This window comes from Arvicola amphibius, chromosome X, assembly GCF_903992535.2.
Source record: "Arvicola amphibius chromosome X, mArvAmp1.2, whole genome shotgun sequence".
Classification (NCBI taxonomy): domain Eukaryota; kingdom Metazoa; phylum Chordata; class Mammalia; order Rodentia; family Cricetidae; genus Arvicola; species Arvicola amphibius.
This window is the reverse complement of record NC_052065.1, coordinates 92,503,440-92,529,722: the sequence shown is the minus strand read 5'-3', so window position 1 is coordinate 92,529,722 and position 26,283 is coordinate 92,503,440. Positions and strand designations below refer to the sequence as shown.

Sequence of the window (26,283 nt, the reverse complement as noted above, 5' to 3'; positions counted from 1 at the left end):
AAAAGAATGTAAGGCCAGAGGATTCGTGGTGTGGTTGAAGTTCCTGCAAAGAAGCCCTAAGAGGCCTGTGTGTGAACTTGTAAAAGCAAGCCATAAGTTACAGCTAAGACAACAGGATAGTGGAGATACCAGGAATAAGGGACAGCTGCCAAGGAAAGCTGTGGACATAGAATGAAGCCAGCCTAGAAAGACTCGATGTGTGCTTCAGGGGTCAGAACTGAATGCATGGGGCTGGTCAAGTGGTTTGGACTCCAGCTGATGAGAATACCAATCCCAGAGGGTGGACTTGAAGCTGCAGGATTTGATGTTTGTTCTGTTTGATTTTGTTTTATGTTCAAGTGATTATTTGTGGCTATGTCCGAGTTCTTCTAATTTAGAATAGGGGTATTTACTCTGTGCCAATATTATGCTGAAGTATATACCTTGTTTTTTGTTTTACAGAAGCTCACAGTTAAGACACTGAGGACTATGGGGACTTTAGATGTTGGATTGAATGCATTTTACATTATACCATTCTCATGGGTCTATGAGAACAAGGCATGGAAAGTGATGGCTTAAAAGTGATGGGTTTAGGTGTCAAGCTTAGGAGGATTAAAGTTGTAATGTTTTATTTTAGTTGTCAACCTGACAGAATCTATAATTACCAGAGAAACAGCCCTCTGGACATGCCTGTGAAGATTATCTTGATTACATTAATTGGTATGTGAAGATCTATTTTAAGTGTGCGCAGGATCGTTGACTGGGAAGGGGATCCTGGCCTAGATATGATAAAGTAACCTGAGCACAAGTATGCTGCTTGATTTTGGCTTTCTATTGTGAAAGTGATGTGATCAGTCGCTTCAAACCCCTGCTTCCTTGACTTCCCCACAAGAAAGGGCATTACCCTTCAATTGTGACTGAGAAAACAAAGCGCTAATATGAATAGGGAAAATTTCACAGGTCCCCACTCTCAGACAAAGAAAGAACTATAGATAATTAATTACTCTTGAGAGAGGGTGACTTAATGATCCCCAGGGAAGAGCTTTCTAATTGATTATCCAGTAACAACTGGTCAGCCTTGAAATAGTAAACATTAGTACACATAAAAGCAACACTAAATAGATTCAACATGTTGTATCTAATATATTTATATATGTGTACAACAATAACCAGTCTATCATTGTTGTCTCCTATCATTTCGCTTGTTTTTAATCTGTTGACATCAACAAAGCATTTACCATACACTGACTGTTGCTTACCCTGATTCCTTTTGGTCCTGCTGGCCCGGGAATTCCATCATCACCCTGAAAAACACAATATGTTTAGTTCTTTTGTCCTTCAAATCAGTCATGAAATGACTAATTTTCCATTATAGCAGGCTTAAATTTTGTAAAAATATCTGAAAGTTTGTGTTAAAAATCATACACCCAAAGAAGGTTTATTATTAAGAGCAAACACACTGATAAATTATATGAACAACATCCAGAAAAGTCATTATTTTACTGGGGAAAATGCTGACATGAAGAAGGAATTTTACATGTATACAAGGCATCCAAGAAAAAGAAGATAAGCTAGCAATGCAGCTATTTCCCAAATCATCTGTGCAGTAAAAAAAAAGAATGGAAGGAAGACAACCTCAAAATCTTGACAATTTCCATGGCATATTAAAGCTGCAGTTGTACGTGCTGTTCTCGAATTTCTGCTTTTATCTTTTCATTTATTTCAGAAAGCACCTTCTACTGGCAGAACTTTTCAATCATGAACTCTCTCTTCCAGATTCTGCTCTCTACTCCTGGCAAATACTTCCTAACCATTTCAAGTCATGCCTGTATCACTGACATTTTTAAATCTAACCTCAGTGAATTTTTTGTTAAGGATTTTCTTTTAAATTTTTAATAAAGAAAAACTAATATTTGATGTACAGTAGTAGATCCACAGGTTCTGGCAGCAAAGATATGGATATTGTTAATGAAAAGACCGTAAGTCTCCATAAAATATTCTCCTTTTTCAAAGTTTAATGATATACTCATTCCAAAGCAGATGCAGTTACAAGAAGATTAAATGAATTCTGATTCCCAGTTAAAATAACTAGAAAATCTCTTGTTCAATAAATATTTTATGCCTGCTCACTGTAGGCAGAAATAAGACAAGAATCCTTCAGTATTGCACCAGTTAGATCAAGCAGCAAGGTTAAAGCAGAGGAATAATTTTAGGAAAGAAAATTGGAAAGCTAGAAGTTATGGAAGGACATCTATAATCTCAACACTCAAGAGCCTAACGCAAGAAAATGGCCACAAGTTTGAGGCCAGCCTTATCATCTACATACAGAGTTCCAGGACAGGCAGACCACAGAGTAAGACTATTTTAAAACAAAATAAGGAGTGGGAAAGAATGGAGCCGAGGTTACACCTGGATAGGTCATTTGCCTAAAACATGCAAGGCCCTGAGCTCAATCCCTAGCACTACATTCAAAAGGAGAACATTTTACAACGGAGGAGATAAAACCACGATTTGCAAATGATATCACTGTATGCCTGAAAACCAAGGTATTTAAACTACTCTAACAATATGATGATTTTATAATTATATAAAAAGCTAATATCAAAAACTCAACAGCCTTGTTATAGGAGACTTAATAGGAGAAAATATCCCACCCATACATGGTAAAACAAAGTATTTTGTAGTGAATTTAACAAGAAAATGCACAAGATTTAAAACAGTTGTGAAGTTCACAGACAAATAAGTAAAAAAAGAAATTCCAGGTCGTTAAATAAAGGAATTCAACATTTCAAAAGCAAACCACATGGGGCTGGAGAGATGGCTCAGTGGTTAAGAGCACTGCCTGCTCTTCCAAAGGTCCTGAGTTCAATTCCCAGCAACCACATGGTGGCTCATCAACCATCTGTAATGAGGTCCAGTGCCCTCTTCTGGCCTTCAGGCATACACGCAGACAGAATATTGTATACATAATAAATAAATAAATAAATAAACAAATAAACAAATAAATAAATATTTAAAAAAGTAAACCACAAATTTTTGTTAGAAATTTTATACAATGAAAATAGAATTAGATGGCAGCTGTAAAGTTTATATGGGAAAAAAAACCTCAGCAACATCTTTGAGGATAAAGAACTGTAAAAAAAAAAGAAGTGAGTGGACCCTCCACCAGTCAGATATGAAAGTGGAGCATAAGTTTCAATCATTAAAATACTTTGAGTCTTAGATTTGAATAAACTGAATACTAGAAGACTATCAGAAAAGAAGTTCATATGAATTTGGTATACAAAAGCCACTCTTTATCCAAAGAGGATAATTTATAAGATCCCACATAGGTACCTGAAACTGGGCAGTACCCAAACTTATGTATGCTGTATATCTTTTTCCATGTACACAGGGTAATCTGACATATTCACACCACTGCACGTAAAATAAAGTTAAATCATAAAAAAATCTTTAAGAATTTGAAATTAAACTAAATCCTATACAACTGAAAACACTGTCTCAAATAAAAATGAAATAAAGTGTAAAAGAGAATTGCCTGTATGCTAAGTGCAGTTACTAAAATGTTCTGAAATATGACACCTTCCCTGCCCGCCACCAGACTAGCCTTGAACTCCCAGAGATCTGCCTGCATCTGCCTCCCAAGTGCTTTGATTAAAGGTGTGCACCACAACCACCTGGCTTTTATTTATGTTTCTTTTCTCGTTGCTTTTCCTGAATGTATGTCTGTGACAAGGTTTTTAATCTTGAATTTATAAACAGTTGTGAGCTGCCATGTGGGTGTTCAGAATTGAAACCAGTTTCCCTGAAGAACAGTGCTCTTAACCACCAAGTCGTCTCTCCAGTACCCTTTTCTTTTCCTTTCATTCCTTTCCTTTCCTTTTCTTTATTTCCCTTTTACCCAAGACCAGAAGCTAAATGATTATGGTGTTTTTCTTCGCATGTAGAGTGTATTGCCTCAATCTGGAGATATTGATATTAAATTGTGGCCCTCTGGAAGCTAGGAGACTGAGAACAAAACGGACCTTGAAAATATGTCTCATGGTGGCTACCATCTTGCTGAGGTCAGCACTCAAGATGGTTACCAGAGCCACCCTCCTAAAAGCTTCCCTCTTGGTGAGGTCAACACCCATGCTGTCTGCAAAGGGCCTTCCACTAAAATGTTTTGAACTTTGAGCCCCCTCTATGCGCCCACTCACAAACACACACACACACACACACACACAGGGACAGACATTGGCACACTGAGAGACACAAATAAAATTTGAAATTAAACCCAATGTACAAGAGAGTCACAGAACACAACAACAAAACAAAACACAGATATAGCAAAATGTACAGACATTGTAAGAACTTAACAATAACTAAGAATACTATGAAACAAGTATAGCAGTATATTATAACAAGTTCTTTAAAACAAATAAGTCATTAATTTTAAGAACTTTTCAGCTTATTATTTTCAGACAGTGGCTGGCTGCATGCAATTGAAATCATGAGAAATAAAACCACAAATCAGGAATGACTCCTGCAGAAATGATGGCATTGGAAATGAGTGGAGAAACAGATACCAGCATGGATCCCACAGGTAAAAAAAATAAATAAATAAATTGACATACTGAAAGGAAATCTTTGAGAAGTAAGGTATATATAACCTTAAAGTGGTCAAGATTTGATCGGCTGAAAATCCATATATATGACTTAAGAAAAGGATCTTTGAAAAACAGAGACTTACAAATGTATATACTTTCATGCACATACCCAGCAAAACCAAGGACAAAGGGGAGGATAATGCAACTCACAGTATGTGCACAAAAATAATCTTACTAACAAATAGCTCGGCAAAATAGGAAATTACCAAAACTCCACCAGAAAAAAGGGCAAATGTTATGAGCATATAGGTCATAGAAAAGGCCAATGGCACCTCTATCTGTGAGAAGCAGATTCTTCCTCATAGAGAGAGAAACGCAAACTGAAAGTACACGGACAGATCACCCTTCTACCATACTGACAAATAGGAACGCTTCACAGTAATGGTGACAAAGCTGGATGGAAATGGAGCTTCCTTTGTGATGCTGAATCAAAGGTAAATTATATATAGCTGACAAATGGTGATCTGGTAAGATCTGTAAAAAAAAAATCACAGGTGCATACATATGCAGGCAAGTGTGTGTGTGTGTGTGTATGTGTGTGTATGTGTGTGTGTATGTGTGTGTATGTGTGTGTATGTGTGTGTGTGTATCCGTGTCCAGTGATCCAGGAACTCACTTCTCATAATTTATCTTACAGATTCATGCTTATTGATACAAAAAGAGTAAATCAAAGTTTTACATCTTAGCAGTTAGGTTTATAGCAGCAAACTATTGAAAACTGCATAATCATGTATAGGGAACTGGTTATTACATTATAATATTTATATATGACATTATAACATATATATATATATACACACACACACAATGAAATTGAATGTAGTGAGACTAACATGTTATGAGTACACTGATAGAAGAAAAAACAAACTAAAAACTAAACATGACATCTTATTTTAAAAATAAAGGGGACAAAAGTATGGGTATGTACACAGGGACCAATGAACATAGATGGAAAAGAGGGGTTTTTTATACATTATGTTTATCTTGAATAAAATGAATATACTACTCATCAAACAGGAACCACATTTTATTCAATGAAAACTCTTTTGCAACATTACATATATACATATATACATTTATACAAATACACATGCATATATATATATATACATTTATTGTTCTATGGATATATGTATGTATCTCAGGACTATACTCTAACCACTAAGCTATGTGCCTAGTTTATTTTACAAGTCTACACTTTCATAAACTGGAGTATATCAATAAAGTATAATTCTATATTTTTTTCACTTTACACACATCCAAATACCCAACCACACAAAAAGTACATTTTGGGTGTAGAATCTAAGATGTTTAGAAAGCAGTATATATTCTCACTTTATAAATAATGAAAACATTGCATCAAAAGTTAGAGTGCTCTCCAAACTTTATCTGTATAGAAACACATCTTCATAAACTATTATCCTAACACTAAACAGCCTCAGTTAATGCTAAATTATTTCAAAATAATTTTAATATAACTTATTTTAATGAAACACAAATATTTATTCTTAATTTGGATGATATGCAAGAAACTCTGACCCTGATCCCAGATAAACGCAAATTTTAAAAGTGTAGTTTTTTTTTCTATAATTCAAATTACATTCTATTTCAACACACCCATTTTGATAACATAGCTGGAAAATTAATCAATTTGTGTTCCCACTTCAGTTTCACAAAACTGTGCTTATGTTCCTGTGTGTTGAGAAGGAGGAAGTTTTAGTGTGCTTCTATATTAATGCCCAATTCCATCAGCTTTGCTGCTTTTAGATCTCTGTGCTACTTCTTTGCCATCCCTGGGTGGCAAGCATCACCCTGCTGCTCTTGCTGTGTTATAGCACCTAAGAAATTCAGTTGAATGGCGCATCTACAAAATTCTATGCAGTCATTTAGAGGCTTGGTATTTCCTTAGTGTTCACGTTCTATCCAGGGAATTTTCGCACAGGTCCCACTTACTGCTGAATCCCACAAAACTACCTCCTCCCAATCACACCATCATTCTCTCAACATCTAACTTATGGTGTAACTATATATAGTTTTATCTATATCTATATCTATATCTATCTATCTATATCTATCTATCTATCTATCTATCTATCTATCTATCTATCTATCTATCTATCTATAAAGTCTCCATGCACTTAAGTTTCCTCCATTTTGAAAAACTACCTGGTGATATCCATTTGATTTTCTTACCCCTCTAATGATATGGTACAGTATCATTATATGCAATAATAAAGCTAGAGGGAAAATGTCATTAAGTCAAATTTTGCTTTTTGGGCAACTGGATATTGTGTGTGTGTGTGTGTGTGTGTGTGTGTGTGTGTGTGTGTGTGTGTAATTCAATTTGTTCTGTTCCTCTAGAGAAGCCTAACTAACCTACAAGGTCTATGATAATGATAATGGAGCTTTAACCCTCTGGTAGCTAGAGAGTCCATCTATTGATCCACCCCCAGTCAGCAGCTGCAATTGATCTAGGGAGATGCCAGAGTACATAGAAAGTTAGGAGGCTGATTCAAAGTGGTAGTCAACAGCAACCTCCAGGGATCATTATCCATGACACAGCCCTTTTAGAGTTACCCACACTTTTATAAGCAATCCCTTATTCATGCTCAGTTAGCAAATCCAATAAAGTCATTGTTGCCACCAACTTGGAATTTGGCTAAATCCCACTTTGGTCTGACATTGGTGCCCACCTGGGGTGAGAAGAAGTTTATTTGCCTCTCCCCAGGAGAAGTTTAATGGAACAATTTCAACAGCCGTATACAACAAATAACATCTTCAAAAAACAATCTGAATTTGGTAGTATTGTCCAAATTACAAAAACAAACAAACAAAACCCCTCAATAAGGGGAAGAGCCACTCTTCCTGAATAAGTGTAGCTACCACTATTCACCAAAAGAGCGTCTCACCACAGCAAATGGAGCACATCATAGAAAACTTCAACTGGTCAGAGGGATCAAGGGAGGATATCGGTGTATTGTGGGGAGCCCAGCCCTACATCACCATTCCTGCATCTATGGCTTACGGGACATCACAAAGAGGGGATGGAAAGAATCTAGGGGCCAGAATACCAAGAAGTTTGCTGTGAAACAGTCAAGACTGCCATAATATCAGTATGGGACAATTTTATGGGGTCCCAGTCCTTTACAAAGAACTACCGGCCTCTCCCAGGGATGAACCCCCTGTTAGCTGTTCAATGAGAGTGGTCATCCCTGAAACCATATGCATAGAAATAACAGAAACAGATTCAGTAGGTTGCATGTATGTGTGTGTGCATGCAAGCATGCGTGCATGTGCACATACACATACATCCATATGTATGCATATGTAACAATAATAAAGAAAAGTGGCCATCAGCTTTAGAATGTGGGGCTATGGGAGGAGCTTGAGGGAGGGCAGTTCAGAGGAGCTTGAGGGAGGTAAGGCAGGAGAAAAAGAAATGCAATCTATTTCAATTAAAAACATTTACAAAACAAATTCTATGAAATATAAAGTGTACAGAAAACAATTGTCTCTTTAATTCTGTTGTTTGGCTTAAGCAGTAATTTCTTATTACAATTCAGTGAACTTTTAGTTGGACTGACATTTTGTTTTACATTTATGGTGGTTGGTTGCTATGGAAACAAATACCTTTTGTCCCCGAGGTCCTGGAGGTCCTTCTGGACCTGGAAATCCTGGCAGACCTGGATGGCCTTCTAAACCTGGAAATCCTCGTTCTCCCTATAATTGAACATATAAAAGAATGTAAAGGAAAGTCATTTGTGAACTTTTAAGCACAAGCATAGCTGAATTTCAGTAAGTTCAAATGACTGTCATATGAATGCAACATAATATACTGATACTGTATGTCCACAGTATCTACTAACATGGACAAATCCAGAAGATGTCTTTCTACCACATCTGCTCATCTGCTTCGGTCAGAAATTATCCTGGACACCACCTTTTCCTTTAGCTCTGCATGGAAACCATCATGGCTTCTTCAACCTTGGATTCTTAGTGTCCAATAGAACAAATATTCAGGAAACAACCTATTCAATAAATTAACTTTCTTAATGGGTTACACAAAATTTTTAGCAAATGTTTTTATTCAAATCCAGAAAACAGGTAAGAATTCAGATTTTGGCAAATTATACAAAAGGAAACCATGTTGTGACAGTCTAGTTCATTCTTCGTGTGGTGATATTAAACCTCCAGCTTCACAAATACAAGCCAAGCACTCTACCACAGAGCACAACCCAGCTCAGCAGTTTAAAGAAGGTTGATTGACTGATTAACCACGACTATGACTCTTTGTAAGCTTTTAACCATCCTTCATCTTGCAGTCTGAGAGAACTAAGCAGGAATAACTACATACATGGAAATTCACTATATGCTTCTTTTTTTCAAAAGATGATCCCTTTCACTTTCTTCCTTCCCTTATGATCCCAAGTGAACCTCTTTTTAATATTTTGACACTATAGAAAGCATTCCTGTTGCAAAGCTACTCCCTTACACACGTTCCCCATATAAGTGTTATGTAGAACAGCATTCAGTAACTCTTAATATCTGTTCTGTTAGGAGGCAGTGTGTTACAGGGCAGAATGGGACTTGAAAATAAGATTCAATAAAAGAAAGAAATAAACTTATAGCCACCAGGACCTTTAACACCTTTTATTATGCTAATGAATACTTCTATAACTAAAGATACGGTCCCTAACTTTTCTTCATATATAACTACCAATATCCAGTCATTTTACTCATTTAAGGAATTTTATTGAGTTACGAAGAAGGAAGAGTAATAATGGAAGATCCCTGTCTCCAAGTACAATTCTGCAATTCATTATCCTGTTTTAAATTTCTAAGTTTGATATCAGTTACTGACATACAGACGAAAAAGAAACTGTAAGAAAAGAAAGCCTCAAGTTAAATGTCATCTGAGGCATATTCGTACTGGACTAAAAACTAGGATTTCTCCTTACTATTATTACTAAATTTTTAAAAATCCCTGTAAGGCTGGGTATGATGCCTCACACCTTCAATCTCAGTACTTGGGAGGCACAGCCTTATTATTTGTGAATTCAAGGTCAGTCTGACCCACATAGTGAGCTCCAAGACAGCTTGGACTACATAGACTCTTTTAAAAAACAAAACAAACCAATTCACTGGTAAAGTAAAAGGTTCTAGAAAGGATTTTCATCTATATTTCATTTTGTCGATTCTCCCCAATTCCTACTCCGTTTTCTTCTCAGTTACTTGTCCTTGCCCCTGCTGCCCTCTAAGATTTTGGGGTCAATGTTCAATAGCTCTTGTGGGTTTTGTTATTGTTTGGGGTTTTTATTTTTAGGAACAAGGGATGTGTCACAGTTGTAGATTGTTTGCTTATCTTGTGCAAAGCCCTGGATAAAATTCCCAGCAAAAGCAAAACAAAACAAAATAAAGAAAAAAAAAACACAAAAGGTAACAGAACTTCTATGTACCAAGCCTAAAATATTTATTATATGTTGTCTTATGGAGGACGTTTGCTGATCCTACATTTAGTCTCATCTTTATAAGTTCCCCCTGTAATGCAGTAGAATTCATTGTATTTGTTTGTGTGCTGACAGAAGCCTAATTCCATTCACAAATAGGATTTGCTGGTCTTACTTAGAATGTACCTTTTCCCCCTTCATACCACTGCAGTCACATTTTGATCCAGGAGAACATCCATGGCAGGCCTACAGGAGGAGAAAGAGAAATCATTAAATACAAACTTGAAAGCAAATACAACTTGAACTTAACTGAATTCAGCAATTCAGACTTGTAGACTCAATACAAGAAAAAAATTTGAAAGCATATATACAAATGGCAATGGCATTTTATATATATTCAAGCTTTTGTTATATGCACTTCCCTTTCAACTTCCCTTTTAACAATGATCAAATGAAAGTTTTATAATTTTAAGCTAATAAATATCTTTTACATTTTACATTCATTTGTATGTGGGGGTGGGTGGGTGGGTGCATGCATGTTGTAGCATGTGTGCGGTGGTGAAAAAAAATAACATGAAGTTGTTACTATGTAAGTTTCCGGGATAAAAATCAAGTTGCTGGATTTGATAGCCATCTCCTTTACTTGCTGAGAACTAGCTTTTTGTTTTCCTCTTTTTGAGACATGGTCTCTCGACACAGCCCTGGCCACCCTGGAACTTAATGTGTAGACCAGGCTCGTCTTGAACTCACTGAGAATCCACTGCCTCTGCCTCCTAAGTGACAGGACTAAATGTGAGCATCACAATGCCCAGCTGAACATCTTTTTAAAATATGCTAAAATGAAAAGAAAATTCATGTATCATTCCGGTTGATATGGTTTGTCACTTGTCCAGGCTGTAGGAGCACCGTACTTTTTATCCTAAGATCATTTGCAACAAATTACTTCTCAATCTGTCAGCAAATAGCCTTGGAAACTAGCCAAGACTAGCTACCACTTGAAGTCAGCTTGTTTCCTGGCATCCATAAGTAATCACACAAGGATCATAAAATATGTAATGCTGTATTTTACCTCCTTTTTTTCCCTTGCTCCTGCTTTTTCATCAATAATAGCTCGATTTTTTAACCTTTCCGAGTTTACCACAAAGTCTAGATTCTCTGAATCATTACTAACAATTAAATTTAACTACACTAGGGAGTGATGTCCTGAAGCCAGAGAAATACATTTCTTTAATATAAAAACATATAGAGAATGGGAAGAGGGTAAGTGACATCTAACATCCAGAACTATCTGTTACATTACTGTCCAGCTGAAATGCTTAGAAAAAACTAATAATAATTGGAATAACATATACAGAGAGCACAGTATTGATGTGTAAGAAAGCAGAACACATTTTGTCAAACCAACTACTGAAAACATTTTTACAAGAAAAATATAAAACATTGTTAATCACTATTCCATCTGTATAGCCCATGGTTTAACAAGTAAGCCAGCCTCCTGTCTTGTCTTCAAAATTTTCCTTTTTCTAGTCATTCCTGAAGAACCTCCCGAAACCCTTATCAACTGACTACTGCTCGAAATAGAAGACAGCATCCTGTTGAAACCTGTTTTCTTGATTCTATAAGAAAGCTAAAATGGTGTAATGATAGAAGCATACCTCTCACTGCAAGAGTGGGTTCCAGTAAAAGTGTACTCTGATACTTCAACTTAAAATCTGTTGTGTGCCAGATAGTATTTGGTCTACTTGACATAGGCAAGAATCATTTAGAACGGGGGAGCCCAAAACGGAGAAAATAACCACTGACAGAAACCCTAGGGAGAATTTTTTTTCATAAATGATTGATTTGGGAGGGCCCAGCCCACTGTGAAAAGTGCCACCCCCAGCAGGTGCTCATGAGTTGTATAGGAAAGAAGGCTGAGCAAGCCACAAGAACAAGCTAGTAAGCAGCGCTCCTTTGTGGCTTCTAATTCAGTTCCTGCCTCCAGGTTCCTGCCTTGAGTTCCTGTTCTGACTTCCCTCAGTGATTGACAGTGATTGGGTCATGAAATCAACACAAACCCACTCCTCTGCAAGTTACTTTTGGTCATGGTATTTATCATAATAATAGAAGGCATATTAGTTATACAATCATTACTACTATACACAGGTACTTAGAATACACTCTGTTTTCAGGATTACATGTTAACTATATTTTAACTCTAAGAGTTTCAAATAGGCTTAATCATCCATCAAATGAGAAGTGTTACTATTGAAGGCAATAAAACTTGTTAGGCACAAGGATATACATATAAGTAAACCCATATAAAACAGTAAGTTTAGGAACAGAAGCTAACACAAGATACGTAATTCTGGTTTATGCAGAGATGGATTATTGATTCTAAACTATGAATTTACAAAATTTAGAAACCACACATTTACAAATTCTTGAGAAAAGAATAAACAACAGTCATAATACCTGAATTAGACTGTACATGCTGTCAACAGTTAATTGCATTATAATAGAGGAGCAAAGAGTAATGCTCATCACAATGGCTACTAATATGAGACTAATATTTGACATCAGGAAGTTTATCTACAATTAATGTGTATCATGCACATGAGATTTTGTTATAAATAAAATGACATCTTTTTGCATTTTCAGACATTTGAATCAAGAGATCTTCCCCCAAATACAGATTCCAATACTGAAAATAGTGCAAAACCAGCCTAATAGAATTCTATTAATAAAAACTAAACAAAATTTATTCCATTACACATATACTTTTCCTTCCAAATATCTAACAACAGTACATAACTCTTAAAATATAATTTATTAACAAATAACATTTTATATTCTTGTATATGCAATGTTTCTCAAGATTAATTATTTCATCATATTAAATATCTTTATCAACTAACATGAAGTATATTTTAAAGATAATTCTCCTTAAAAATTTTAGGAATATAGAAAATTTGTTTGAATTTAATTTAAAATTTTAATTATAATCTATATATACCAAATAGGCTATAAAAACAACTCTGTTACTCATGGGGTTTGAAATAAAAGACCACCATAAAAGCCAACTCATTGTAATACACACACCAACCACTAGATGGCACTTTCCATGCAGCTATTAATGGAACGCCATAAGGGAATGGCCCTAATTAGACATCTCATTAGGTGGAAGAGCTTTCCATTTTTAAGAAGTAGCAATTCATATTGACAAGGTGTCTAATAAATACAAAACACAATGGTATATCTATGACTGGAACAAAATATGGAGACCTGGGTGCTTGCTGCCTTTAAGAAATTTGCAATCTAGTTTTTAAGACTCTTGCCATAAACAAATGAAAATGTAATTAAAATTAAGTGGAATAATGCTACAGCAGTAATGAAAAAGTAATAACACTCAAGAAATATTTCCTATTTCCCGATGTTTCTGTAGCAAATGAATCGTTCTGAGACCATTGATAAGTTGACTCCACACTCTAGGGCTGGTTTCTCATTTATAAAATGCCAGTCATGGATAGTACCATTTCACTCAGTAGATTCAAGCTTCAATTATAGTTCCACAGGATTCACCAAGTAAAAGAAAATGACTGGCATCCATGGTTATGAGAGTTAATAAAGCTAGTTGCCTTGAGGCTGAGAATTATTAATATCACTTGGAAGGTAGGCAGAAAATCTTTCTAAACTAGGAAAAAAATCATTACACCAAGCAATATGATTAAAGACAAATTTGGGTGAGGCAAATAGTGAGATAAAAGAACCGTTGCGTATCTCAGTTTAAAAGACTTTGTAAGTCCACACGAAAAGTATAATAGGAAATTGGGGTTAGTTAGCCTCTTGTTGAGACTAACATGAAACTGGTACTGCTCTCACATCAGCCTCCCAATTACTAGAGTAGCGGGGTCATCAATCCTAGTTCCATCTTCTCAATACTGAGGACGAAAGCTTGTTTCTACAAGAGCATAGATGGTTGTTAATGCACGAAAATTATTAATCTATAGTAATGTTTTTAGTTTTTATTCTGTGAGGAAATATCAAAATAAAAATCAAGGAAGGTTTCTATTACCCCATGTTAAAATATATAACAAAACTATAATAATTAAAACAGTATGGAACTGCTCCAAGATTTATTGTTCAAAAATAATCATTTAGTATATGGTTTTAAGTATAGAAGATAATACTTTTAGATTTTAAAATATCAAAATAAAAACATAGATTAGAATAGTACCTGAAATGTTATGGGCATTTTTATCCTTTGCAGATTGAAACATTTGTATATAGATAATGAGATATCTTGAGGGTAAGACCCAAGTCTAAACATAGAGTACATTTTCTATTTCTTATATACCTCCAACACCCTCCCGAGCAGTGCTACCAAATGGGAGCCAATGTTCAAATACTAGTCTGTGAGGGGCATTTATCACTCAAGCCACTACTTTCAGACACATGGAAGCTCAGCTAAGATAGAACATGTGTCATTTGTCTTTCTAGGTCTGTTATCTCATTCAATGTGATCTTTTCTAGTTCTATCCATTTATCTGAAAATGATTCATGATTTCATTTTTATTTATAGCTGAATAGTTTTCCATAGTAGATATGTACCACATTTTCATTAGTCATTCGTAGGATGACAAATAATTTAGTTTTTTTTAAGCTATTTTGAATACAGCAAAAATAAACACGACTGAGCAAGTATCTGTGGAATAAGATATTGATTCACTTGACCACATGCCAAGGAGTGGTATTTCTGAGTCATAGGCTAGATTTATTGTTACATTTTTGATGATTCTCCACACTGATTTCCAGAGTGGCTGGACCAATTTGCAACCCCACGAGCAGTAAGTGTTCTCCCCTCCAATCCGATCCAGCATTTGTTGTCAGTTGTTTTGTTGACCTTTACCACTCTGACTGAGGTAAGGCAAAATTTCCACTTTCTTTTGACCTCCTTTCCCCATTGGCTAGGTACAATGGGCATTTTTTGAGATGTTTCACTGCCATTTGGTTTTTCCTTTGAGACCTCTCTTTTCAGGTCGGGCCCATTTTTGAAAGGGTTATGAATAGTCACATATAAGATGCTTTTATAGACATTATTCTACTTCTCTTGGATATATACCTAAGAACGGAATAGTTTGGAATTCTAGGTGGTTGTAAGCCTCTGACATGGGTGCTGGCAACTAAACTCTGAACCTTTTTGTTTGTTTGACTGTTTATTTTTTGAGGTCTTTGTATATTCTGAATATTCACCTTCTGTCAGACATGCAGCTGGAAAAGCGTCTCTCCCACTCTGTGGGCTTCCTCTTCACTTGGTTGATTGTTTCATTAGCTGTGCAGAAGTTCCATTCATCATTTTGGGGCTTTAATTCTTGTGTAAATGGAGTCTTACTCAGGAGGTCCTTTCTTATACCCATATCACATAGGATGGTTTTTGCATTTCCTGCTAACAGTTTCAGTGTTCCAAGTTTCAAGTTGAGGTCTCTGATCCATTTGGCATTAGTTTTTGAATATGATGATAAATACAGGTCTAATTTCATCCTGCGTGTGACATTCAGGTTTTATTTATTAAGAGTACAATTTTATTTGTAATCCTCTAGATTGAAACTTAACTATAACATGTTTCTTTTCTCCCTCCAAACTCTCCCATATACTCCTCCCTACTCTCCTTCAAATTCATGAACATATACTTTTCCCATCACTATTGGTTGAAGATGATTTTCTTCAGCTTATATTTTTGGCATCTCTGACAAATATAACACGGCTAAATCTATCTGTTTAATTTTGGTCCATTCATCTACACATGTCTTTTCGTCAGTACAATATTGGTTTAATCGCAGAGGTTCTGTGATACATCTCGTGATCTGGAATGGTATTCTCTCCGGCACTGTTCTTTTTCTGTCCAGGATTGTATTTGGCTATGCTGGGTCTCTTATAACTCCATATGAATATTAAGATTTTTTTTCTTAAAATGGGAAACATATTGAAAGGTAAAATTACAAAAAAAAATTAAAAGAAAACATTGGAATACATATTCCTGATCTTTGCTTAATCAGTTTCACTTAGAAATTCATCTAAAGGGCAAGAGACATGGCTAAACAATTAAATGAATTTTCCGCTTTTGAAGAGGTTCAGAGTTTAGTTGCCAGCACCCAGGTCAGAGGCTTACAGCCACCTAGAATTCCAAACTATTTCGCTTTAGGCATATATCCAAGAGAAGTAGAATAATGTCTATAAAAACATCTTATATGTGACTATTCATAACATCATTACAAATAATATTTGAAAGGATAAAAAACAACCCAAACCTCCATCAAGGTGAACTTATTAAATAATATGTAGTATACACAGTCAATAAAATATCATTTGACAAGGAAGAGGTGGGAAGTATTGTCTCATGCTACAACACTCATGAACTTTGGAAACATGGTATAAGTAAAAGAAAACAAATACAAAATTTCACATTGGCATGAGTTTACTTACGTTAAACATTAAGAATAGACAGAATTATAGAAACAAGGAGACAGGCATTTGCCTGTGACTGTTGTCAGTGGGTATAGCGGGCGTGGTCGGCCGGCAATGGGAAATAACCAAACTAGCCTTATATGAAATACTCAGCTTTAATAAAAGGAGAAAATGGGAGAAACTTACAGAGCCAGAGTTCCAGCGAAGAGCAAAAAACCAAAACACGGATTTTAAAACACCTTTTAAAGGTATTTTGTGCCCCGGAGGGGTCACGCCCCTCAGAAAAGGGATTGGTCAGCTACCCCATCAAGTGGGTAGAGAAAGTTAACGAATGTGGTTTTCTTATCATATTGCCAAGAAATGTTCTAAATTTTATTTGGTGAATGGCTATAAAATTCTGTACATATTCTACAAAATTACTGAACATATGCTTTAAATGAACAAAATGAACTGTGTAAATTGTGTATCAACTATGCTGCCAAAATTCATGTAAAGAAATAAAATATAGGAAAATATACAGCCAACAATTAAGAGGAAGTTAAAAAAAATTGTCTACTTGAAAACTAACAAATGAGCTTTGCTCCAATATTATGGGACAGTTCTAAAAATATAAGACTTCTGAATGAGACATAAGAACGTACTACTCAAAGCCATAGCCTGGGCTTCACTAAGTTTCCCTTTCCACAGGGTGATGCTAAGCAAACAAATGAACCTTCACAGAGGTCACACTGCTGCCGCTTGCTGAAGAGAAATAATGTATTTAAAGAACTTATGTATCTCATAAGGCACAGTAAATGGTTTTCTTAATATCCTGTTTTTATTATAGTATTAGGTAAACATATCTGGCTTTTCTTGCAAATGGAGATAACTATCACTAGTTCTCAAGTCATTTATTAGAAAACATCCTTGAAAGTAAAGTTCACTGGGAGGACAGCTCCTCTCCTCCCAAGATGGACAGAGGCGGTCCATGGAAAATTTTCATCAAACATCATCTTGAAATTTGAAATTTTAAGAGAATAAACAAAAGCAGAACATAAAAAACAGCTATAAATGACACTATCCTTTAGGATGATTCATTTTCTTAAGGGGGATAGTTTATTAGTAATTAATGTAAGGCATGATTTGTGATTGAGGTTGTTAGGTATGGTGTCATGCTGTCTGTAAGTTACTTTTAAATGCATATACATAGAAACACAAGGCATCAAGAGTAAGAAGTATAAAGCAAATACAGGAAAAAAACACTGACAAATACCGAGTCTATATGAAGATGTAATTGTTTTCATTACATAGTCTTACTATGTTTTGAAAATGCTAGTAAAATCTTAGGTAAGTACCTTGAGAAAAATGTTGGAAACAAATATCCTTAGAACTTCAAAAAAGGAAGCAAATTTCAGAATGTATGATATGATATTTATCAGAGACATCAAAAGCCTAAGATTACATAGAAAAGTTGAAATAAAAGATGAAAAAGCTATGCACAATAATAACCAAAGAAAGCTGGTATCACGATATTAATTTTAGAACAAAATGGATTTTTAAGGCAGAACACATTACAAAAGATAAAACAAGGTCACTTCAAAATGATAAAAGATTTGGTTCACAAGGAAGACTTTCTTTACAATAGCTTAAATTATATACATTAATAACATCTTCAAAATACATAAAGTAAAAACCAACAGATTTATAAAAGTACACAAATCTATGTAGTTGGAGATCTTAAACAAATGTTTCACAATTGACTGATATAATATGTAAACAAAATAATCTGTGAAGACATACAAATATTTGAACATCACTAATAAACTTATTCTAATGAACATCTATACTGCAATGTATCCATCAAATAATGAACACAAATTTATATGAGAAAAACCCTAGAAACTTACTAAAATTGACCATACACTGTTCTTTAAAGTATTTTAAACAAATGTAAAAGGTCAGAGGATCAAATACAACATAATATTTAACCATAATGTTATTGAGCTTGAGTACAGCATTCCAATCTAACTGAACAATATCAGAGAACAGAACAGAAAAGAACAGATAAAATTAGCCTAATTTTATTACCAAACTTTCATAGGAGTGAGTGTGAAGGATAAATTACAGATTTACTGTACCAAAGAGTATAGATGTAAAAACGCTACAAATAACATAATGAAGCTGGATTTAACATAGCACTAGCAATTTCCCAAGGAAAGGAAAGTTTGGGAAAGAAACACAAATGTCACTCAGATTAAATGACTGAAGGGATAGAAAATTCAAAAGAATTTCTGCAGAGACTAGTTTAATAAAGCTGCTGAATATAAACTAATACATTTACATGAATTAGATTTTCATATGCCACACAGTAACAAAGATCGTATACAGAGATGCTTCAGTGGAGTCTCCTAGGCTAGGGAAAAAGTGAGTAAAATAGATACACTATAGCACTTTTTAATAGATAGCTTAATAAATGCACTGCAAGGATAAATAAAAGACCCACAATTACAAACAACAGTATATCAGTAATATTCACATACCTAAAATATGAAAACTTACCAATTTAATTGAAAATAGAATAGGGTAAAGACTGAAAAGAGGACATAAGTGTTGATAAACAACAACAAAAAATATTTGCAAGTTTTTACCCCTGAATAACTGATTGAGGGATTCAAGAGTGATAAAGAACAAGACTGATGATTTTTGGAACAACTTAAGTTTGGGAACCATAAGTATACAGTACAGTACTATATCATCCTAACATGAAATGGCTCTTCTTTTGAGTTTAAGACACAATTAGAAGACATTATTTTAGTTGATTTTTATTTTGTTATATGTGTGTATGTGTTTTGCCTTTATGGATGTCTGTGCACCACTTGCGTGCCTGGTGACCACAAAAGCCAGAAGAGGGCATTAGATACTCTGGAACTTGAGTTAAAAATGGTTGTGAGTTGCCATATAGGTGCTGGACACTAAACCCAGTTCCTGTGGAAGAGCATCCAGTGCTCTTAAATGGTGATCCATCTCTATCAACATGGAGAAGAATAAAAATAGATCCATATCTATTGCCATGCACAAAACTCAAGTACAAATGGATTAAAGACCTCAACATAAAACCAACCACACTGAACATTACAGAAGAGAAAATGGGAAGTACACTGTGCACTGGCATAGGAGACTACTTCTTATATATATAACCCCAGTAGCATAGACACTGAGGAAGTAATTAATAAATGGGATCTCCTGAAACTGAAAAGCTTCTGTAAAGCAAAGGACACAGTCAACAAGACAAAATGGCAGCATACAGAATGGGAAAAGATCTTCACCAACCCCACATAGGACAGAGGGCTGATCTCCAAAATATATAAAGAATTCAAGAAATTTGTCATCAAAAGACCAAATAATTAATTTTAAAAAACGGGGTATGGAGCTAAAAAAAGAACTCTCAACAAAAGAATCTAAAATTGCTGAAAGACACTTAAAGAAAGGCTCAATATTCTTAGCCATCAGAGAAATGCAAATCAAAACAACTCTGAGATTACATCTTACACCTGTAAGAATGGCCAAGATCAAAAACACTGATGACAACTTATGCTTGAGAGGATGTGGGGTAAAGGGAACACTCCTCCCTTGCTGGTGGGAGTGCAAACTTGTACAGCCCCTTTGGGTATCAGTATGGTGATTTCTCAGAAAATTAGAAAATAACCTACCTCAAGACCCAGCAATACCACTTTGGGATATATATCCAAAGGATGCTCAATCATACCACAAGGACATGTGCTCAACTATGATCATAACAGCATTGTTTGTCATAGCCAGAACCTGTATACAACCTAAATGCCCCTTGACTGAACAGTGGGTAAGGAGAATGCAGTACATTTACACAATGGAGTACTACAGAGCAGAAAAAAATAATGACATCTTCAAATTTTTGGGCAAATGGTTAAATCCAGAAAACATCATTTTGAGTGAGGTAACCCAGACCCAGAAAGACAAATATAATATGTACTCACTCATAAGTGACTTTTAGACATAAAGCAAAAAAAAAAAAAAACAAAAGCAAAAAAAAAAAGCCTACAATTCACAATCCCAGAGAACCTAGACAACGAAGAGGACCCAAAGAGAGACTTACATGGTTTTAATGTACATGGGATGTAGAAAAAGACAGGATCTCCTGAGTAAATTGGGAGAATGGGGACCATGGGAGAGGGTAGAGAAAGGGAGGGGAATGGAGAAAAATATATAGCTCAATAAAAACAATTTAAAAAAATAAGTATTAATCCATCTCTCCAGGCCAAAACATTATTTCAAATTGAATTTTTAAAAAGAAGTGTCTTGAACCTGATAACATAACACAAAATATCCAATCACAAAATCTTATTTAATTCAAAGCTAAAGTTTTGGGATATTTTTCTATAGTCTTTCATTGATATCCTACCACAAGCCATAAACATATCATATCTCTTTATAATAAATGTTAAAAATAAAATGGTGTGAGAGGAATTGTAATAGATGTTATAAATTAACTAATGTATTCCTATCATTATAAATGTGAAAAATGCAGAGCCCATCAGTAGCAGAGGCAGAGCCAGAACCATTCCCTTGACTTCTCCAATATTTCCAAATGATTCTCATTTGCTTCCAAATCCTGAGCCAAAGCCAAGACATCTTGCCAGATTTTCTATGAAGAGGAAACATTTTCTTCTCACTATCATAAAAGTGTTCTTTAAAAATCAAATTATTGATGAACACATTAATTAGTTGGAAAGCCTTTTAACCAAAACAGCACCTGCCAGTTTCTCTATATTCAGAACTAAAAATATTAAGTGACTCACTAAAATGTGATGCAGGAGCAGGGGAGACTGTTCAGTGGGTACAGCACTTTCATACAAATTTGAGGGAAAAAATGAAATTTTTGCTCTGGAGAAGCTGAAGCATGCCTCGGGAGCCCATATAGGCAGGTCTATTGAACCTGTCCATATTGGGTTTCACAGTCTAAGTTGATGAGAACAACTAACCAGGTTTCTTCCTCTAGAGGGCACCAGATCTCATTAAAGATGGTTGTGTGCAGCCATGTGGTTGCTGGGAATTGAACTCAGGACCTTTGGAAGAGCAGATAGTAATCTTAACTGCTGAGCCATCATGCCTTTAAAACCAGCACTCAGGTGACAGAGTGGGTCTCTGTGAGTTCAAGGCCAGCCTTGTCTACAGAATGAGTTCCAGGACAGGTTCCAAAGCTACAGAGAAACCCTGTCTCAAAAAACCAAACAAATGTGAGGAACTGGGGTGAAATCCTCACTACTTATTAGTGCTACAGTACTGGGTATGTGCCATCCCAGTGTTTCTTCAACAAGATGGGAGGTGGAGACAGGAGAATTCCTAGAAGCTCACAAGGTCCACTAGTCTGTTGTATGCAGAAGAGCAACAGACAACAAAGAAAGCCTGCCTCAATCAAGATGAAAGATGAGGACCAACGCCTGAAGTTTCTCTCTGACCTCTGAAGGCATGGAGTGGCACACACACACACACATCCACACATGGACACACATGCATCACACACATCAACACACAGACACATGTATGACACACAAAAATACAACAATTAAAACTTGTCAGATGAAATGTAGATGTCTACAAGTAATTACAATTATAATAGATAATATACTAATGATACTTGATTTCTTATTAAAACTTTCAAATTTATTAAGATAGTTGAAGGATAATATATATTTCTTTCTAGTCTAGAAACTGTGTTGCTGTGGTTTATTTAATTAGGAACAGGCTGGAATTGGGAAGAAAATGGAGGTTATAGAAGGATGCCTATAAACTCACATTGATCAAAGTGAGCCCAAAGATTTGAAGACATCTCTGGTGGTTTGAAAGAAAATGGCCCTTAAGGAAATGGCGCTATTAGGTGGCATGGCCTTGTTGGAGCAGGTGTGGTCTTGTTGGAGGAAATGAGTCACTGCGGAGGCAGGCTTTGAGGTCTCATATATGCTCAAGCCACGCCCAGTGAGACGGCCCACTTCCTCTTGCCTCCACAGATGTAGAACTCTCAGATCCTTCTCCAGCAACATGATGACAATGAACTGAACCTGAAACTGTAAATGAGATCCCTCAATGAAATGTTTTCCTTTATGAGAGTTGTCATTGTTACCGTGTCTCTTCACAGCAACAGGAAGTCAAGGACAACATCAATTAACAAATGATGGCATTTCTAGCATTTACTCTGGACGATTTCCCAATTACTTTATTACTAATACTGCAATCTTCTAAATCCACAGATAAGTTTCTCAGATTAGCAATTGTAACTTTACATTTGGTACAAGGAAGACAAGCCTATGTCTTCCATTATGTAGAGTTTTTTTTTTAATTTTAACTTTTATAACACATGCATGTGGCACTAATGTAGAATAGATAGGGCTTCAGAACTCCTGGAATCGGAGTTACAAGCAAATGTGAGCTACCTAATGTGAGTTCTGGGAACTGAACCTGGGTCATCTGAGTTCTCTTAACTGTGGAGACATCTGTCCAGTCATTGGGTAATTCTTTTATTTACAAGTACTTCTAGTAGAACTTACATGAAATGACACTCTTTTGATTAATTAGGTTAAATAGGACTTTTATATATAAAAATTACCTAGTCTAATTTATATTCTTGTTACCTCAAACATGGGATAAGTTGGTCTTGCTTAAAAGTAACTTGTATTTGGTTTTTGTTTATTTTTTGAGACAACATTTCATTTAGCCCAGGCTAGCCTCAAACTTTCTGTGTTCACGACAATACTTTGAATTCTCCTGAGCCTCGTACCCCACCCCAGTACAAGAATTGGAGGCATCTACCCTTATACTTGGATCATTTATGTTATAATCATAGAGTGTATTTTTAATAAATGTCATTCTGACTTAGGGTAATTGTTATATATAGAAATCCTATCATGCATGAAGCCCTGGGTTCAGTCTCCAGCCAAATGACACTAATAATGAATTAAACTTAATAATTTTGAAAAAATGAAAACTTAAACTCTAAAAATAGAAGATGTTGGTAAAGTTTCTTTTGGGGGTTTACAGATGTTTTACAGAGATGAAAATGTTTACTATCATCATATGCTCTGCATTAATTAATATGGAATTGGTTAAAAACTCATGTTGTAATGATTGTCTTTCAATATTTTAGCTTGGAGCATGGCAGATTTAATTTTACAAAGTTGTTTGGAGGGATGATTGGAGCAGTTTCTCAGAGGTTAATAGCACTTGTTGTTTTTACAGAGGACCCAGATTGGGTTCCGAGAACTCACAATCATCCATAACTGCAGTTCCAGGTAACATGATGCACTTAGCTGGCCTCCAGGGGCAGCAGGTGCACATATGGTAAACGTGCTTGCACACACACACACACACACACACACACACACACACACACACACAAGAGAAAAAGAGGTGAGTGGAAGGAGAGAGATAAGGGCAAAACACACAGAAAAAAAATAAATACAAAATTTTTCTTTGTTGATAGGATCTTGCTACATAACTGAGACTGAACCTGGAACTTGCTAATTAGGCCACATTGCTCCCAAACTCACAATCCTCCTTCCTCAGTGTCCTCAGTTTTGGGAGTTCAGGCGCGTTCCTTCATGTGTGTTTGGCAAGTAAGAGCTCTATCACAGAACTACATCACCAGCAGTTTTTATTTATTTGAATACAGGGTACTCCAATCGGTCATCCTTGAAATTGCAATTCTCCTGTCTCAGCTTCCAGTGTAGCTGAGATTATAGGGCTGTACCACAACCTCCAATTACAAATTTTTAAAACTAATATGCAAATCTTATAAATATTAATAGATGCATGAATTCATTACTGCAATTGTCAATATTGATTATTAACTTGACAGGATCTAGAATCGCCAAGGAGACAAACTTCTAGGTATCACTGAGACGGAGTTATAGATTGTGTTTTGGTGGGAAGACAGACCCTAAATGTCAGGAGCATAATTCCACTGGCTAAGATCCTGGATGCAATAAAAAAAAAAAGGAGAAAGAAGTCTGTGTACTAGAATTCCTTTCTCTGCTTCTGGACTGCCTGTAAGATGGAGTTTTTAAGAGATAGGAAAAGTCTGGGAAAAAAATACTGTTTTTCACAATACTGGGTAACTTAACAATTTAGCCTGTTCTTAACACATGGATTCTCAAGTATATTGTCATATTTCCTTATCACATATGAAATTACACATATAAACTAAATAAATTGGGAAAATTGTAATGAAACCTTACAAAACAACAAAAAACACCACTTGTATAGCTCTTTGCAATTTATAGGCAAGATGATAAATATTTTATCTCTGTAATAATTTTAGAATGTATCCAAATGTAGTGATCTATGTTTTTGTTTTTATTTTTTTTAAAGTAAATGTAGTTTTTTAAAAATATTTATTTATTTATTATGTATGCAATATTCTGTCTGTGTGTATACCTGCAGACCAGAAGAGGGCACCAGACCTCATCACAGATGGTTGGGAGCCACCATGTGGTTGCTGGGAATTGAACTCAGGACCTTTGGAAGCGCAGGCAGTACTCTTAACCTCTGAGCCATCTCTCCAGCCCGTGATCTATGTTTTTAAAATGCAGAAATTGAGGTTTAACAGGGCTCAAATGACTGTTTAAGACCACAAAGTAAGGTGATACTTAAACTCTCACATCTTTTAATTCCTGGTGCTATTAAAGAATTCCACTGGAAGAAAGTGGTGAGACGTTCCAAATAAAAATGAGTGGTTCAAAATGATGATGGCGTACGGACTGAAGTGAAGACTCGGTGGTTAAGAGTGCGCACTGCTCAATTGTGAGGACTGGAGTTAGGTTTCTATCATCTATGCTGTGTGGCTCACAAACACCTCAAATGCACCTCCAAGAAGTTCAACACCCTCTTTTGCCCCCCCTAGGACACTCTCACACACATGTTTGTACACACATACACAGACATCTGGTGTTCAAGTAGACCAGAAGAGGGCATTAGATCCCTTTGGACTGAAGTCCTAGACAGTTGAGCTGTATTTGGATACTGGGAATCAAACCTGGGTCCTCTGAGCCATCTCTTGAGCACTTTAGTTGTTTCTTTATCATGTAATGTAACGGCAGAATGAGACAATATCAGTGGTTATTTTCACATCTAGGTTATGAGATTCTAAACGACTAAATGTTCCATCAATGGCATGACCTCCCATCCTAAAATACATAACACATTTGAGGGTGCATGTGGGATAGTTATTTCATGTTGGTGTAATTATGACCTGGTTATTGTCTTTATTTGAAATTTGAACATGAAATAAGGGATGTGATTGTGTGTCTAGTTGATCAGAGGTGAACATGTGATGCCTAATTTTGGTGGTCAGCTTGACTAAATCTGGAGGACACTAAGACCTGAGCTGCCGGGCTTGCCTCTGAGGGCTTTACTTAATCGGGCTCATTTGAGGTAGGAAGATTCGCCCTAAATTTGAGCCACAACTTCTGAGGGCGACCTTCATAAAAGGACAAAAAAGAAGGAAGCTTTTGTTTTTTGTCTGCTTGCCCTGACTCTCCCTGGCAAGTTCATCTATCCTGTTGCTGAGATGCTCCTTTGCGGGTATGAGAACCTACTTCTGAGGGACTGAAGCATAGTGTGAAGACTAGCATATTTTTAGGAATATTATGGGACTCTGACACTAGATTGGGACTTCTAAGCCATTCAGTCTCATGAACTGAACAACAGCCAGATTCTTGGCCTTTCTGTTTGGTAACAGCCTTTGTTGGACTACT

At 35.8% G+C, this 26,283-nt stretch overlaps 1 protein-coding gene across 6 annotated transcripts in view; it reads right to left on the bottom strand.

The window, feature by feature from the left end:
* Col4a5 (collagen type IV alpha 5 chain) overlaps window positions 1-26,283 on the bottom strand; it is a 193,293-nt gene that overhangs the window by 117,340 nt on the left and 49,670 nt on the right. For 5 of the 6 annotated variants that reach the window (XM_038316567.2, XM_038316569.2, XM_038316568.2 and 2 more), the window contains exons 2-4: window positions 10,262-10,321; window positions 8,259-8,348; window positions 1,239-1,283 (exon numbers count right to left, since the gene is read on the bottom strand). In XM_038316567.2, the coding sequence (XP_038172495.1) occupies window positions 1,239-1,283; window positions 8,259-8,348; window positions 10,262-10,321 (195 nt within the window). Of the gene's footprint in view, window positions 1-1,238; window positions 1,284-8,258; window positions 8,349-10,261; window positions 10,322-15,307; window positions 15,378-26,283 lie in introns of those variants that run through there. The other variant, XM_038316572.2, reaches the window with a different exon arrangement.